General features: G+C 43.0%; 1 protein-coding gene across 1 annotated transcript in view; it reads right to left on the reverse strand.

Annotated features, from left to right (window-relative positions):
- Positions 1-4,128: 4,128 nt before the first annotated feature.
- LOC135541416 (thioredoxin reductase 1, cytoplasmic-like) overlaps positions 4,129-16,433 on the reverse strand; it is a 29,106-nt gene continuing 16,801 nt past the window's right edge. The window contains exons 9-16 of the mRNA XM_064967651.1: positions 16,006-16,231; positions 15,429-15,521; positions 15,083-15,159; positions 13,396-13,552; positions 12,939-13,046; positions 11,001-11,096; positions 10,487-10,621; positions 4,129-5,550 (exon numbers count right to left, since the gene is read on the reverse strand). Coding sequence (XP_064823723.1) covers positions 5,488-5,550; positions 10,487-10,621; positions 11,001-11,096; positions 12,939-13,046; positions 13,396-13,552; positions 15,083-15,159; positions 15,429-15,521; positions 16,006-16,231 — 955 coding nt within the window. The 3' untranslated portion in view covers positions 4,129-5,487. The remainder of the gene's footprint in view (positions 5,551-10,486; positions 10,622-11,000; positions 11,097-12,938; positions 13,047-13,395; positions 13,553-15,082; positions 15,160-15,428; positions 15,522-16,005; positions 16,232-16,433) is intronic.

Consider the following 16,433-nt stretch of genomic DNA (forward strand, 5'->3'; position numbering starts at 1 on the left):
GAAAAGACAACTGTAAACCACTTTCAAATACACAGAGAAAAAAAGACGTCAATCATTAATACTGTTTTTGCCATCTTTACTGCAGAGCAAGCAGTATTTTAGTGATCATCTCAAAGTCAGCTACAACATCCCTTTTAGAGAGGATTTGGGCATGAAATATGAGTTTGCTAATTGGGGGACATTGACTTGCACTGGCCTTTGGTTACAAAATTGTAATTTTAGCAGTTTAGCAGTAGCTAGTTTAACTAAAGCTCACTCTCTCCCCTCCCTTCTTCCCTCCCCACATCCTCCTCCCCACCTCCTCCTCCATCAAGCCATCCCTCCTCCTCCTCTAAAAAATGACACTCTGTCCCAGGATTCATTGCAAACACATTTTTGTCCAGATGAGGTGAAGGGTCCATTTGTTTATGGGTAACATGTTCCCAGACAGTACAACAAACTGAGTGAATGGCTCCACATAAAATGGGTAAAAAAAACAAACTCAGTAGGATTACAAATATGGAGATGGTTTGGTCTCTATGCAAAGAATTGTTCAGCTCTTTGTGGACACCAGGGACTAGTGAAACTGTACTGTCCCCTACTGGACAACAATGATAAAACGGTGAGATGTTGAGATGACAGAAGACATACAGAAAACAAGAGGAGAAACAATGATTCTCCTTGTTCATACTTCCAAGTTTGTAACTGAATTGTTACTCCTTTTACATCTGTACTTATCTGCTATTAGTTATCTAATGCGCACATAGAATGGTCGGTAGAATGGTCCCACTTTAAAGCTGTAATGTCTAACTTTTTGGGCCACCCAACCAAATTAACTTAGAAACCGGAATTATAGATCTGTCACTCATTGAATGCAAGTCTAAAGAAATCAGTAGATCTGCGCTATTTCTATGATTCCCGACTTTGTACACCAGCTTCAAACAAATGAAAATATTTTTGGTTACCGAAAAGACATTTCACAGCGGTTTGCACAATGATTCTCTACGCATTGCTTGTTTTGTCACAAACTGAAATTAGGCAAACTATTAGAATTTGATCAACCAGGAAATGGCAGAGCGATTTATGAATATTGCTCTTTTAAACTAGTGTATAAATGCATCTTATAAAGACTCAAGGAAGCCTTCATAAGATCTTTATTAGGCCTATATAAAATGCATCACTCTATATAGCACCTTGACTTTTCATGAGCAAGTTTGATCATTCAAAGCACCAGCAGAGGACACTTGAGTCCATACCCCGCACCCTGCCATTGTTCGAACCAGAGAGAGAATCATAGGAAGAGGTACATTACGCAGAAATAAGAAATGATTACTCCACTCATACTAGATATAAACTCAGCAAAAAAATAAATGTCCTCTCGCTGTCAACTGCGTTTATTTTCAGCAAACCTAACATGTGTAAATATGTGTATGAACATAACAAGATTCAACAACTGAGACATAAACTGAAAAAGTTCCACAGACATGTGACTAACAGAAATGGAATAATGTGTTCCTGAACAAAGGGCATGTCAAAATCAAAAGTCTCCTCCACATGGACAGCACCAAATTTGCCAGTTCTTGCAGTGAGATGTTACCCCACTCATCCACCAAGGCACCTGCAAGTTCCCAGACATTTCTAGGGTGAATGGCCCTAGCCCTCACCCTCCAATCCAACAGGTCCCAGATGTGCTCAATGGGATTGAGATCCGGGCTCTTTGCTGGCCATAGCAGAACACTGACATTCCTGTCTTACAGGAAATCACACACAGAACAAGCAGTATGGCTGGTGGCATTGTCATGATGGAGGTTCATGTCAGGATGAGCCTGAAGGAAGGGTACCACACGAGGGAGGTGTTGTCTTCCCTGTAACTCACTGCGTTGAGATTGCCTGCAATGACAACAAGCTCAGTCCGATGATGCTGACACACCGCACCAGACCATGACGGACCCTCCACCTCCAAACTGCTCCCGCTCCAGAGGCCTCCGTGTAACGCTCATTCCTTCAACGATAAACGCGAATCTGACCATCACCCCTGGTGAGACAACCGTGACTCATCAGTGAAGAGCACTTTTTGACAGTCCTGTCTGGTCCAGCGACGGTGGGTTTGTGCCCATAGACAACGTTGTTGCCGGTGAGGACCTCTGGTGAGGACCTGTTTTACAACAGGCCTACAAGCCCTCAGTCCAGCCTTTCTCAGCCTATTGCGGAGAGTGTGAGCACTGATGAAGGGACTGTTCGTTCCTAGTGTAACTCGGGCAGTTGTTGCCATCCTGCACCTGTCTCGCAGGTGTGATGTTCGGATTTACCGATCCTGTGCAGGTGTTGTTTACGTGGTCTGCCACTGCGAGGATGATCAGCTGTCCGTCCTGTAGCGCTGTCTTAGGCGTCTCACAGTACAGACATTGCAATTTATTGCCCTAGCCACATCTGCAGTCCTCATGCCTCCTTGCAGCATGCCTAAGGCATGTTCACACAGATGAGCAGAGACCCTGAGCATCTTTCTTTTGGTGTTTTTCCAGAGTCAGCAGAAAGGCCTCTTTACTGTCCTAAGTTTTCATAACTGTGACATTAATTGCCTACCGTTTGTAAGCTGTTAGTGTCTTAACATGCACCTGTGGAACGGTCGTTCATTAATTGTTGATGGGTCATTGAACAAGCATTGGAAACAGTGTTTAAACCCTTTACAATGAAGTTATTTAGATTTTTACTAATTATCTTTGAAAGACAGACAGGGTCCTGAAAAAGGGACGTTTCTTTTTTTTGCTGAGTTTAGTTCCTGAGTCACAGAAGAAGTTGTTGGCTGTTTTCTGGTAACAATCACAGAGCACGTAAAGTTCGAGGTCACTTCATCTAGCCCGCCTTGGCTACATTTCCTTCTGTACCATAAAGGTATGGGAGAAAATCAATAGGAGACCAAATGTTAAGTGGTATTGGGGTCTTTGTACAGTATGTTTGCAATCCTTGACAACTTCATTCTCAGTGAGAGGAAAAGGCCTTGTTCTTTATAATTATGGGCCCTAATCTCAAAAATATAGAACAGGACTAGAAAAGTTTACTTACGAATGTATTCAACCCCTTTGGACTATTCAGGTATGTTGCTACAGATTTCTAGTAACTGACATGAATTACTCCACCTTAAATAAACTCTGGGAACACGTTGATTAAGGGATGGAGCTCTGTTTGTTTGAAAAGCTCTCAATGATAAACAGACAAAATAATTGAATCATATCTCCGGTAGATTGCTTTTCAATTCAACTGAGGGACTATAAAGCTAATTAAAATTCATAGACCAGAGTTGCCATGGCAGCATGTGCAGGTGACACCGTTTACACACCCAAGCAAAAGACAGAACCACTAAACCCAACAAAAGCTTCACACCAGTCCAGGCTCTTTTGATCACGACCGCCACTAACTGGATGAATAGGCCATGGCAATTGATACACAAATCTGAACGGAAATACCCCATTATACATTTTTCAAAACATCCTTGTCTGATATATAGGGAAATGAATGGGAGCCCACTTAAACGTGGTTTGATCGACTGTGGACGACGAATGAAGAGGATTAAAATAATCACTATGAAAACCACACACCCACCTTGTACTGAAAAACAGTTCTCAGCAAACAGAATATTGGTTTTCCTAAAGATATACCTCAGTTCAAATGTTTCAATATAATATAATTTCTGAAATGTACATGTTCAAGAATACAGGTTGAAGGACAATTGGGACAATATACAAATTTCCCCCTCCCAATGGTTTATGATATGCAAGTAATGAAATGCTGATATAGTCTAGTCACAGATCTGTTTGTGCCAGGACAAACCTGGTCTGAGTGGAAGCCACATTGCTGGTCCTTTCCAGTAAGGAGGAAACGTCATAGCACACTGATAAGACTTTTTACACACCCGATTCCCGGTTATGAACTCTGATCTTATCTCAGGAAACTAAGGTTACTAAGGAACGCCCAAACACCCGATATTTCCTTAGGTACATTCCTGTAAACCGGATATGCTCTTCTCACATGCACAAGATTACCCCATCAACCACTAGGCAACCACACGGAACAGGTCGTTTCATAATGGAAGCTAAAATAAAAGTAACATCTTAAATTTTCCTGACACAAACAAAAGAGTCAAGACGATAGTTTGCATGTTGACATTATCTTTCAAGACTTTAATAAAAGTGATCTAGAAAAACAGTGATACCAGTGAAGCAGTCATTTATTCATTTTGACCGGTGTCACTGCTCAACAGTAGGCAGAAAATAACTCTTAAATACTGTCCTCTACCAGATTGGATACATTTTACATACACAATGCGGAGGCAAACAAAACAGCAAGATCAAACTGATACAAAAGAAGCATTTATTTAATTATCTACTGAAAACCTTTAAAGTGTGTGTGTGCGCGCGTGTCAAATATATACAATAAATCACTACAATTCATGTTTTATGTATTCAGTCATTGGAATTACTAACAGTGTTTTCTGAAGCAGGACAGAGATTTGAATGATGATTCAGAGGTTCTTTCTTTTGACTTCTCCTAAATGCACCTTTTTGGTTAACAGTTTGGTAGAAGTTGGAACTGGGAGTTGCCTTTAAATCGACGATCCAGACGTGGAGAAACGGCAAGTTCGACACCATGAGAAATACTGATATTTAAAAAATCCATTGCCCCACATTAAACTTGATTTCAATGTTCCATTTCTGAGATATCAGACAATATACACTTCTGATGAGAAATAATGCCTGGAATGTTGATGGCTTGCCAGAGAAGAGACGTGATGACAAAAGAAAACTACTATGTCCTAAGATGTGTTTATTAACTTCCACCGAGTAAAAATGATCAGGCATTTCCACCACACTGGATCAGAGAATTATTGTATCCATTCAGCTGTTAACATACTACAGGAGTCATTATACGCAAGTATGTGTAGATATATATATATATGTGTGTGTGTGTGCGGGTGTTTAAGTTTGGACGAAGGGTTTGGTTCACCCCTGGTGTCTTTGGACAGAGGGACATCAGTTCTAGCCCACCACAGTGATTGGGTTAAGGGCCAGCACGTCAAACAGCACTCACCCATCCCTAGAGAGGGGTGGTGCACCTCTGAGGAAGACACACACAGGGTGCATTGTGAAAGCAGCAGAGTAACCCCGCTATCTAGCAGGCTGTCCCATAGATAGTTAATCACCTCATATGTCTTTTATGTCCACACTACAGGCCCCCTCAGAGCATTTATTGGCTCAATCTTTCAGACAGTATTATACTGACCCAGACAGTATTATACTGACCCACTGTTTCCCCACCCTTATTCCCAAATGTGTGGTTTCATCCGTTCAGACTTTCTCCCCCCCCCCCCCCGTTTCTGATCACCTTATTGGTTTTTCCTGAGAAGTGATTGGTCTTGGGTATAGAATGAGGGGGCCAGGTTGGCGCAGAGCTACGAGGTGAGAGATCTAAGATGGAGAACAGGACAGCCCGTTAAACAAGCAGGGTTTAACCTCAGCAGCCCGTCTGGGTGATGTCACCGCCTGAGCTCTTGGTCACCTCCATGGTGGTGAAGATCTGGAAGAAAAGAAGAAGCAGAAAGACTGTTGAGATCTGCATCATAGCGAGGTGGCACGACTCGTTCGCAATAATTGTTTTTAATGGTCAGAGCCAAGCTCAAACCATAGAGATGGATAGAGGGTGCGCTTGTAACAAAGTACTGATGTCATTAGTCTTGAACATTACGTAGATACCTATGACAGGGGTTCTCAAAGTGGGGTCCGCGGACAAAGTACTGCAGGGGTCCGCTGACAAATCTCAATCAATAAATATATATGTACAGTGGGGCAAAAAAGTATTTAGTCAGCCACCAAATGTGCAAGTTCTCCCACTTAAAAAGATGAGGTCTGTAATTTTCATCATAGGTACACTTCAACTATGACAGACAAAATGAGAAGAAAAAAAAATAATCCAGAAAATCACATTGTAGGATTTTTAATGAATTTATTTGCAAATTATGGTGGAAAATAATTATTTGGTCACCTACAAACAAGCTCGATTTCTGGCTCTCACAGACCTGTAACAACTTCTTTAAGAGGCTTCTCTGTCCTCCACTCGTTACCTGTATTAATGGCACCTGTTTGAACTTGTTATCAGTATAAAAGACACCAGTCCACAATCTCAAACAGTCACACTCAACTCCACTATGGCCAAGACCAAAGAGCTGTCAAAGGACACCAGAAACAAAATTGTAGACCTGCACCAGGCTGGGAAGACTTAATCTGCAATAGGTAAGCAGCTTGGTTTGAAGAAATCAACTGTGGGAGCAATTATTAGGAAATGGAAGACATACAAGACCACTGATAATCTCCCTCGATCTGGGGCTCCATGCAAGATCTCACCCAGTGGGGTCAAAATGATCACAAGAACGGTGAGCAAAAATCCCAGAACCACACGGGGGGACCTAGTGAATGACCTGCAGAGAGCTGGGACCAAAGTAACAAAGCCTACCATCAGTAACACACTACGCCGCCAGGGACTCTAATCCTGCAGTGCCAGACGTGTCCTCCTGCTTAAGCCAGTACATGTCCAGGCCCGTCTGTAGTTTGCAAGAGAGCATTTGGATGATACAGAAGAAGATTGGGAGAATGTCATATGGTCAGATGAAACCAAAATATAACTTTTTGGTAAAAACTCAACTTGTCGTGTTTGGAGGGCAAAGAATGCTGAGTTGCATCCAAAGAACACCATACCTACAGTGAAGCATGGGGGTGGAAACATCATGCTTTGGGGCTGTTTTTCTGCAAAGGGTCCAGGATGACTGATCCGTTGTGGACAGGTGTCTTTTATACGGATAACAAGTTCAAACATTCAAACAGGTGCCATTAATACAGGTAACGAGTGGAGGACAGAGGAGCCTCTTAAAGAAGAAGTTATAGGTCTGTGAGAGCCAGAAATCTTGCTTGTTTGTAGATGACCAAATACTTATATTCCACCATAATTTGCAAATAAATTCATTAAAAAATCCTACAATGTGATTTTCTGGAAAAAAAAAAAAAAATCTAATTTTGTCTGTCATAGTTGAACGGACTTTGGCCAAGAAATCTGTGAAATAAGTTTAGAGGGTGTAACACAATGCAATGTAATATTATGAATCTTACGAACGTTCGTTCAAGATTTTTTACATACATAACATACATACAGTGCCTTGCGAAAGTATTCGGCCCCATTGAACTTTGCGACCTTTTGCCACATTTCAGGCTTCAAACATAAAGATAGAAAACTGTATTTTTTTGTGAAGAATCAACAACAAGTGGGACACAATCATGAAGTGGAACGACATTTATTGGATATTTCAAACTTTTTTAACAAATCAAAAACTGAAAAATTGGGCGTGCAAAATTATTCAGCCCCCTTAAGTTAGTACTTTGTAGCGCCACCTTTTGCTGCGATTACAGCTGTAAGTCGCTTGGGGTATGTCTCTATCAGTTTTGCACATCGAGAGACTGAAATTCTTTCCCATTCCTCCTTGCAAAACAGCTCGAGCTCAGTGAGGTTGGATGGAGAGTATTTGTGAACAGCAGTTTTCAGTTCTTTCCACAGATTCTCGATTGGATTCAGGTCTGGACTTTGACTTGGCCATTCTAACACCTGGATATGTTTATTTTTGAACCATTTCATTGTAGATTTTTCTTTATGTTTTGGATCATTGTCTTGTTGGAAGACAAATCTCCGTCCCAGTCTCAGGTCTTTTGCAGACTCCATCAGGTTTTCTTCCAGAATTGTCCTGTATTTGGCTCCATCCATCTTCCCATCAATTTTAACCATCTTCCCTGTTCCTGCTGAAGAAAAGCAGGCCCAAACCATGATGCTGCCACCACCATGTTTGACAGTGGGTATGGTGTTTTCAGGGTGATGAGCTGTGTTGCTTTTACGCCAAACATAACGTTTTGCATTGTTGCCAAAAAGTTCAATTTTGGTTTCATCTGACCAGAGCACCTTCTTCCACATGTTTGGTGTCTCCCAGGTGGCGTGTGGCAAACTTTAAACTACACTTTTTATGGATATCTTTAAGAAATGGCTTTCTTCTTGCCACTCTTCCATAAAGGCCAGATTTGTGCAATATACGACTGATTGTTGTCCTATGGACAGAGTCTCCCACCTCAGCTGTAGATCTCTGCAGTTCATCCAGAGTGATCATGGGCCTCTTGGCTGCATCTCTGATCAGTCTTCTCCTTGTATGAGCTGAAAGTTTAGAGGGACGGCTAGGTCTTGGTAGATTTGCAGTGGTCTGATACTCCTTCCATTTCAACATTATCGCTTGCACAGTGCTCCACGGGATGTTTAATGCTTGGGAAATCTTTTTGTATCCAAATCCGGCTTTAAACTTCTTCACAACAGCATCTCGGACCTGCCTGGTGTGTTCCTTGTTCTTCATGATGCTCTCTGCGCTTTTAACGGACCTCTGAGACTATCACATTGCAGGTGCATTTATACGGAGACTTGATTACACACATGTGGATTGTATTTATCATCATTAGTCATTTAGGTCAACATTGGATCATTCAGAGATCCTCACTGAACTTCTGGAGAGAGTGTGCTGCACTGAAAGTAAAGGGGCTGAATAATTTTGCATGCCCAATTTTTCAGTTTTTGATTTGTTAAAAAAGTTTGAAATATCCAATAAATGTCGTTCCACTTCATGATTGTGTCCCACTTGTTTTTGATTCTTCACAAAAAAAATACAGGTTTTATGTCTTTATGTTTGAAGCCTGAAATGTGGCAAAAGGTCGCAAAGTTCAATGGGGCCGAATACTTTCACAAGGCACTGTACATACATACATACATACATACGCACTTAAACAACACAATGTAACTCCAAGTCAATCACACTTCTGTGAAATCAAACTGTCCACTTAGGAAGCAACACTGATTGACAATAAATTTCACATGCTGTTGTGCAAATGGAATAGACAACAGGTGGAAATTATAGGCAATTAGCAAGACACCCCCAGTAAAGGAGTGGTTCTGCAGGTGGTGGCCACAGACCACTTCTCAGTTCCTATGCTTCCTGGCTGATGTTTTGGTCACTTTTGAATGTTGGCGGTTCTTTCACTCTAGTGGTAGCATGAGACAGAGTCTACAACCCACACAAGTGGCTCAGGTAGTGCAGCTCATCCAGGATGGCATATCAATGCGAGCTGTGGCAAGAAGGTTTGCTGTGTCTGTCAGCGTAGTGTCCAGAGCATGGAGGCGCTACCAGGAGACAGGCCAGTACATCAGGAGACGTGGAGGAGGCCGTAGGAGGGCAACAACCCAGCAGCAGGACCGCTACCTCCGCCTTTGTGCAAGGAGGAGCAGGAGGAGCACTGCCAGAGCCCTGCAAAATGACCTCCAGCAGGCCACAAATGTGCATGTGTCTGCTCAAACGGTCAGAAACAGACTCCATGAGGGTGGTATGAGGGCCCGACGTCCATAGGTGGGGGTTGTGCTTACAGCCCAACACAGTGCAGGACGTTTGGCATTTGCCAGAGAACACCAAGATTGGCAAATTCGCCACTGGCGCCCTGTGCTCTTCACAGATGAAAGCAGGTTCACACTGAGCACGTGACAGACGTGACAGTCTGGAGACGCCGTGGAGAATGTTCTGCTGCCTGCAACATCCTCCAGCATGACCAGTTTGGCGGTGGGTCAGTCATGGTGTGGGGTGGCATTTCTTTGGGGAGCCGCACAGCCCTCCATGTGCTCGCCAGAGGTAGCCTGGCTGCAATTAGGTACCGAAATGAGATCCTCAGACCCCTTGTGAGACCATATGCTGGTGCGGTTGGCCCTGGGTTCCTCCTAATGCAAGACAATGCTAGACCTCATGTGGCTGGAGTGTTCCTGCAAGAGGAAGGCATTGATGCTATGGACTGGCCCGCCCGTTCCCCAGACCTGAATCCAATTGAGCACATCCGGGACATCATGTCTCGCTCCATCCACCAACGCCACGTTGCACCAGACTGTCCAGGAGTTGGCAGATGCTTTAGTCTAGGTCTGGGAGGAGATCCCTCAGGAGACCATCCGCCACCTCATCAGGAGCATGCCCAGGCGTTGTAGGGAGCTCATACAGGCACGTGGAGGCCACACACACTACTGAGCCTCATTTTGACTTGTTTTAAGGACATTACATCAAAGTTGGATCAGCCTGTAGTGTAGTTTTCCACTTTAATTTTGAGTGTGACTCCAAATCCAGACCTCCATGGGTTGATAAATTTGATTTCCATTGATGATTTGTGTGATTTTGTTGTCAGCACATTCAACTATGTAAAGAAAAAAGTATTTAATAAGAATATTTTATTCATTCAGATCTAGGATGTGTTATTTTAGTGTTCCCTTTATTTTTTTGAGCACAAACTTTTTTTGGGGGGGGGGGTCTCAGTCGGTAGAGCATAGTGCTTGCAATGCCAATTTTAGTGAGGGGGGAGCAACTCAAATGAAATGCGGCTTGCAGCTGGTCTGGGATCAGTCTTACCTCAGCACAGGTGGGGTGTATGCCAACGGTGTTGTCCAGCTGCTCTTTGGTCAGGCCACATTTCATGGCCACGCCGTAGCCCTGCGTCACCTCTCCCGCATTGGGCCCCAAGTAATGGAACCCGATCACACGGTCCTGCAGGGAGACAGAAGGGTGTTACAGGGTCTGATAGGTCAAGTGTATCGGTAATGTACTATTTTGTTATGTTAGCCAGACCCTGCATGGAGGAACTTGTGTTCGTCTTCAACATGCTGAATTTCACATACGTGTCATACGTGACAATGGGTTCGCATTGTCAGGGTGGCAGCCTTTTGTTCCCAGTTTTATTTATTTAACTAGGCCAGTTGAGAACAAGTTCTCATTTACAATGAGTGTCATTTGTCTGGGTCCCAGACATCCTCTGTTTTCAATGTGAGAAAGTCTGAACTCTATACGGCGAAATAGGTGACAATAATTGCTGTATCTATGAATTAAAACAGGTAGTCAGGTAAGTTTGGAAAGAGGGTGTTCTTACATTGTCCAATTTATTACAGATGATCTTTGAGTAGCACTTGTTGTTGTCCCTGTCGGGGACGGTGAACTCCAGAGGCCAGAAGAGACTGTGGTACACCTACACAGTTAACAAGGACATTAAATGCACATACCGTAATGGAAGAATAACATGCATTTTATTAATAAGAAAAAAAAATGTCTGTTAAGTATCAGTTAGAAAAGTTGAAAGAAATGGTAGAAACCATAAGTGAACACAGAACCAGAACTCTGGTTTTCCACTGTCTAATAGCTAGCCATTTTAGCTGGTGTGTCAAAGGCTTTGTTCCAGTGTCCACATTTTAACTGTTATGCTAGCTAAGGTGCATATGTGAGCAGAGCCAAAATGTCAGTTGATATCGGTCCAATATCTATTATTCAGTGCCAGTGTGCTGCGAGTGTGTGTGATGTGGCTGAAGTACCAATCAGGGCCTAAAACTAACTTTGGCTACCAGCCACTGTGGCAGGTATATATATATATATATTTTTAATCTACCAGTCACTCAAGATTATTTTAACCAGCCAATTTTGTGTTTCCATAATTACATTTTTTGTTTTACATTATTTTTTAAAGATTGACATGCTTAGTAATCTTTCTAAAACAAGAAATGTATTACTAGTAAGATAATGTGGTATATTGCTCAACTCAATTTTATGTGACCTGTCTTTTAACCAAAATATCAGAGACAAAAACGCAGCTGCCCCTTTAAGCTTACCTAGGTAACGGGGCCTATAGTCATGTGTGCCTGTGAGGAATCTCAATAGCAGGGGCCAATTGATGTCTCTTTGCTAGCAGTAGAAGCAAACTCAAACATTGAAAAACAATGTAGCTTATATAATGTATTCTGAACAAATATATAAAAACGCAGCATGTAAAAGTGTTGGTCCCACGTTTCATGATGAAATAAAAGATCCCATCAAATTTTCCAAAGCTTATTTCTCAAGCTTTGGGCACAAGTTTGTTGACATCTGTGTGAGTGAGCATTTCTCCTTTCCCAAGATAACCCATCCACCTGACAGGTTTGGCATATCAAGAAACTGATTAAACAGCATGGTCATTACACAGGTGCAACTTGTGCTGGGGACAAAAAATGTAAACCACTAAATGTGCAGTTTTGCCACACGTCTCAAGTTGAGAGCGTGCCAGATAATTGAATGTTCATTTATTTCTCTACCATAAGCCACCTCCAATATAATTTTGGAGAATTTGGCAGTTGTCCAACCAGCCTCACAATGTGCAACCAGCTACCCGGACAGCTGATGAAACAGAGTATCTCTGTCTGTAATAAAGTCCTTTTGGGTGGTTAAACTCATTGATTGGCTGGGCCTGGATCCCCAGTGGGTGGGCCTATGCCCTCCATCCCTGCCCCGTTAGGCCCTAATCTATGGATTTCACAAAACAAATTTAAACCACTAAATGTTAGTGATTTACTTGTATGAACTAAGTCAGTAAGATCTTTGAAATTGTTGCATGTTGTGTTTATATTTTTTGTTCAGTATAAATAGCCAAGAAACAAGGAAAGTCTCAATTCAGTACACTTCAATGTGCATTGCTTCTAAAAACAAATATTTATTGCACGCACAAGCCCCCAGTGTTGCTGCACGAAAAGGGATAGCTATAATGTTAGGATTCTTATTTCTTTGTGCATTACCAAATATGAAACAAAACGGCAGAAATACTTCGACAACATCTACTGCAGCATTTATTTTGCTATAAAATCACAACTCACATTTGGCCATACTTGACTTTTGACTATTTTTCTGAAATACTCCCATTGTAGAGTCCCGAGTGTGACCAACGTGGACGATGAATTAGACATTCTTACTCCCAAATGCCAAAATCTACACATATTTGGCAGGGTGTTCATTTTTGACCAGGTTACCACTAGGCTGGAAGTGGAGCATGTGTTGCGTCAGTAGCTACCTCCAGGTTGTCTTGCCCGTACAGCTCCATAGCTTTCTCCTCAGACAGCCCACAGGCGCCATACTCCAGAGGGGTGAACACCGTGGTGGGAACATTCACGTAGTCACACTGCACACAAAATTAAACCACAATTAATAACAATTTACTGTCTGTACCAGGTGGTGTCACATCAGAGGTTCACAAGGCAAAATACCCTACTATATGATAGAAGCTAGGGAAAATCTGTACATGGTTTCTTCTAGTTTACACATTTTAGGTGGGACGCAAAGACTCCACCACATAACACCAACGAGGGCCAACATCCATATTTTCTTCTGAAAGAAACAAGCAAATCTCCTCAAAGCAGAGGCACAGAGATAGTACTGCCGGAGGGTCACACTGTCAATCTGCTATGGTCTAGCAATAGAAAATGGCAACTCCTAGGGGGTCAATTGAAGGCCTGCTGTCTGACAGTTACCTTGAGCGAGGCGCCCGCGTACAGACGGCGTGCCAGCAGCTTGCCAGCCTGGATAGCCACGGGCGTCAGCTCCCACTTGCCCTCCAGGATGTCTCCGATGGCGTAGATGTGCGGCACGTTGGTCTGCTCCTCGTCGTTCACCGGGATCTTACCATTCCTGGGGAAGGCGGAGAAAGAGTGGAAGGTTAGCGAGGGGAACATGACTGACGACTCCCATCGGACTAATTTTAGATCCCCATGTAGAGACATATTTTTTATAAAATAACAACAATCACTAAAATATACAACGAAACAGTCAGGGAGAATCTGAAATTCATTCAGATACTATAAGAACACGACAAACCATGGCAAATGTGTAGAATTGCACGAGGTTAGCTTTAAAAAATGCAAATGTTCTCAGCCCCATGGCAAAATTAGCTTTAAAAACGACAGCATTTTAGTGGGCTATGCCCACATCACACCCACCACCTAAACCCCATTTTGATCCTGGAAAAACCGGTGTGCCATTGTATTTGCATAATCTGATATCTGACCATGCAAAACAACTCCGACCAGGTCTAGTGTGTTTGGACAGAATGTGTGTGTGCGCGCGTCTATACAAGAGAATACTATACCACAATGAACAACTTCTCAAGTCACATTAAAAACGAGTCATTTCTCTTTTGTCAATAATCCCTCCTACACGACACGTAGCGCAACCCCGTCAACCACGACACGTAGCGCAACCCCGTCAACGACGACACGTAGCGCAGCGCCGTCAACAACGACACGTAGCGCAACCCCGTCAACGACGACACGTAGCGCAGCCCCGTCAACGACAACACGTAGCGCAGCCCCGGTGGCCCTTTAGCCGTGTGTCAGTCAGCCCCGTGTTAAAATGCTGCTAGGGTCCCAGTCACATGGCTGACTCAGAGGTGCAGTCACTCCTAAACCTAGCGATTGCCTTATCCCTACGGCCTAAAGCACTTTATGGCATAACCAAACACTATGTTAGGAACATGAAAAACACATCATCCTCAATCCAGTTTACATGATTGTGAAGAAGCCCAAGGTTTTTAAGATACCGTTGTGTCCTAATGTTACAGCATTTTACATTTTAGTAATTTAGCAGACGCTCTTATCCAGAGTGACTTACCAGAGCAATTAGAGTTAAGTGCCTTGCTTATGGGCACAGACAGTTTCACCTAGTTGGCTCAGGGATTTGAACCAGTGACTTTTCGGTTAGTGGCCCAACGTTCTTAACCGCTAGGCTATTTGCCACCCAAGCACAAGGGAGTTTCTCTAATTACAAAGCACAAAAACAAATTTGTATTATTATTATTTTTCTTTAGGGGGTGGATCAGCATTAATATTGCATATAGATTGTGGCTTCTATCAATGTAATTGTATGCACCATTTCCAATTCCCATACATAGAAATTCAATACATTTTCCTATATTATTTTCCCCCAACCCTACCAACCCTCCCCTAATTGGAGTAAACTAATGAAGCACAAAAATACCAACAGTGCCAGTTCCCTCTCACCCCCCCTCTCTCAGGGGTGGCAATAGTGCTGAATCACCATGACTGGAGTCTTAAAGGTACAGGCACACACAGCACCATGTCTACATCTCCTTGGTGACGGCCGCAAGTGCGAATCGGTGGATGAATGAACTAAGGGAGAGAAAATAAAAGGAAGGAAACTTACTTGGGGTTGACTTTGACCCCGGCTTGTTCCAGGCCGATCTTTCCTGTACAGGCGTCGCGCCCCACGGCTATCAACACCTGAGTGAGGAGAAGGAAGTCACCTGGTTAACAGGACATTTCTCCAGCATGTCATTAAAACAAAGCAGGAATTATTCAATTTAACTGACAAAACATTTTTTTTTTTTAACAAATGCTCTAAGATGGACAACCCTGCAGAGTTAATTCCTAATGCATGTTTAAGTAGTATATTTTCAGATTTAACTCTTAGTTTCAGTCATAAGTGCTAGATTTACTTTGGGACTCCTAATCTATATTGGATATTGAGCATTACGGTGATGGCTACGTACAGTGTTGTACTCTCCCTCGATGGTCTCGTCTCCCTCCGTGCTCTTGGCTGTCACCTTCAGCCTCCCAGGAGTACCTGCCTCCAGCTCCTCCACCTGGCGTGTGTACACACACACACACGCACGCACAATTTCTAAATTTCTAATATCTAGTTACAAAATATCTTTAATGTTACAATGGCCAGGGCCGGGTGAACTGAAGGCATTTCTGAAAGAGCAAGTGATTTTTCATTCAGTTTGCCCATACAGGCGAACAGCCATTAAAGTTAGACTTAAACTGATGACAACCCTTTAGATAGAAAGCAAAATATTACACAACTTCCCTGATGACAGAGCAATTTAGTACCAGGCATGTCCAAGCAATTACAGCTGAGGAAAGACAAGGTTCTTGTACACATATCTGGGTTTAAAAACTATTTTAAATTATTTTAAATACTAGCTGTCCTTCATTGAGTTTACCTGTTGCAATGGAACCAATATCTACTACCCACCTGGCATTTCAGGCAGCCAAAAGCTAAATGAAAGATTTCAAAAAAGATTTTAACCCAGGTCTGGTAGTAGATAAGTCACGTTGACGCACCTTGACCGGGACGTACTTCCGGAGGAACTTTACGCCATGCTCCTCCATGTGCTTGCCGGCACGGTTGGCCATGTCCTGGTCGAAGCCCCTCAGGAGGATGGAGCGTACCATGACTGTCACATCCAGGCCCAGGCCCGCCAGAAAACCCCCGCACTCCAGCGCCACGTAGGATGCCCCGATCACCAGGGTCTTGCCAGGGCAGTGGGGCAGAGAGAACAGGTCGTCGCTGCGTAAAAAGGACGGACACACACAGGAAGAGCAGCCAGAGTAGAGTGCACCTCCGTTAAAACCATAAAGCTCTTAGATGTATCAATGCCAAAAATTCACCCATTCTTTCTGCAATGAGCATGTGAAATACTTGAATGTCAGATTGATTCACTAAACAAAGTTATATCCTTAAAATGTCAACAGTTAATCTCCCAAACTAT

The sequence above is a fragment of the Oncorhynchus masou genome, chromosome 6 (assembly GCF_036934945.1).
Source record: "Oncorhynchus masou masou isolate Uvic2021 chromosome 6, UVic_Omas_1.1, whole genome shotgun sequence".
Lineage (NCBI taxonomy): Eukaryota > Metazoa > Chordata > Actinopteri > Salmoniformes > Salmonidae > Oncorhynchus > Oncorhynchus masou.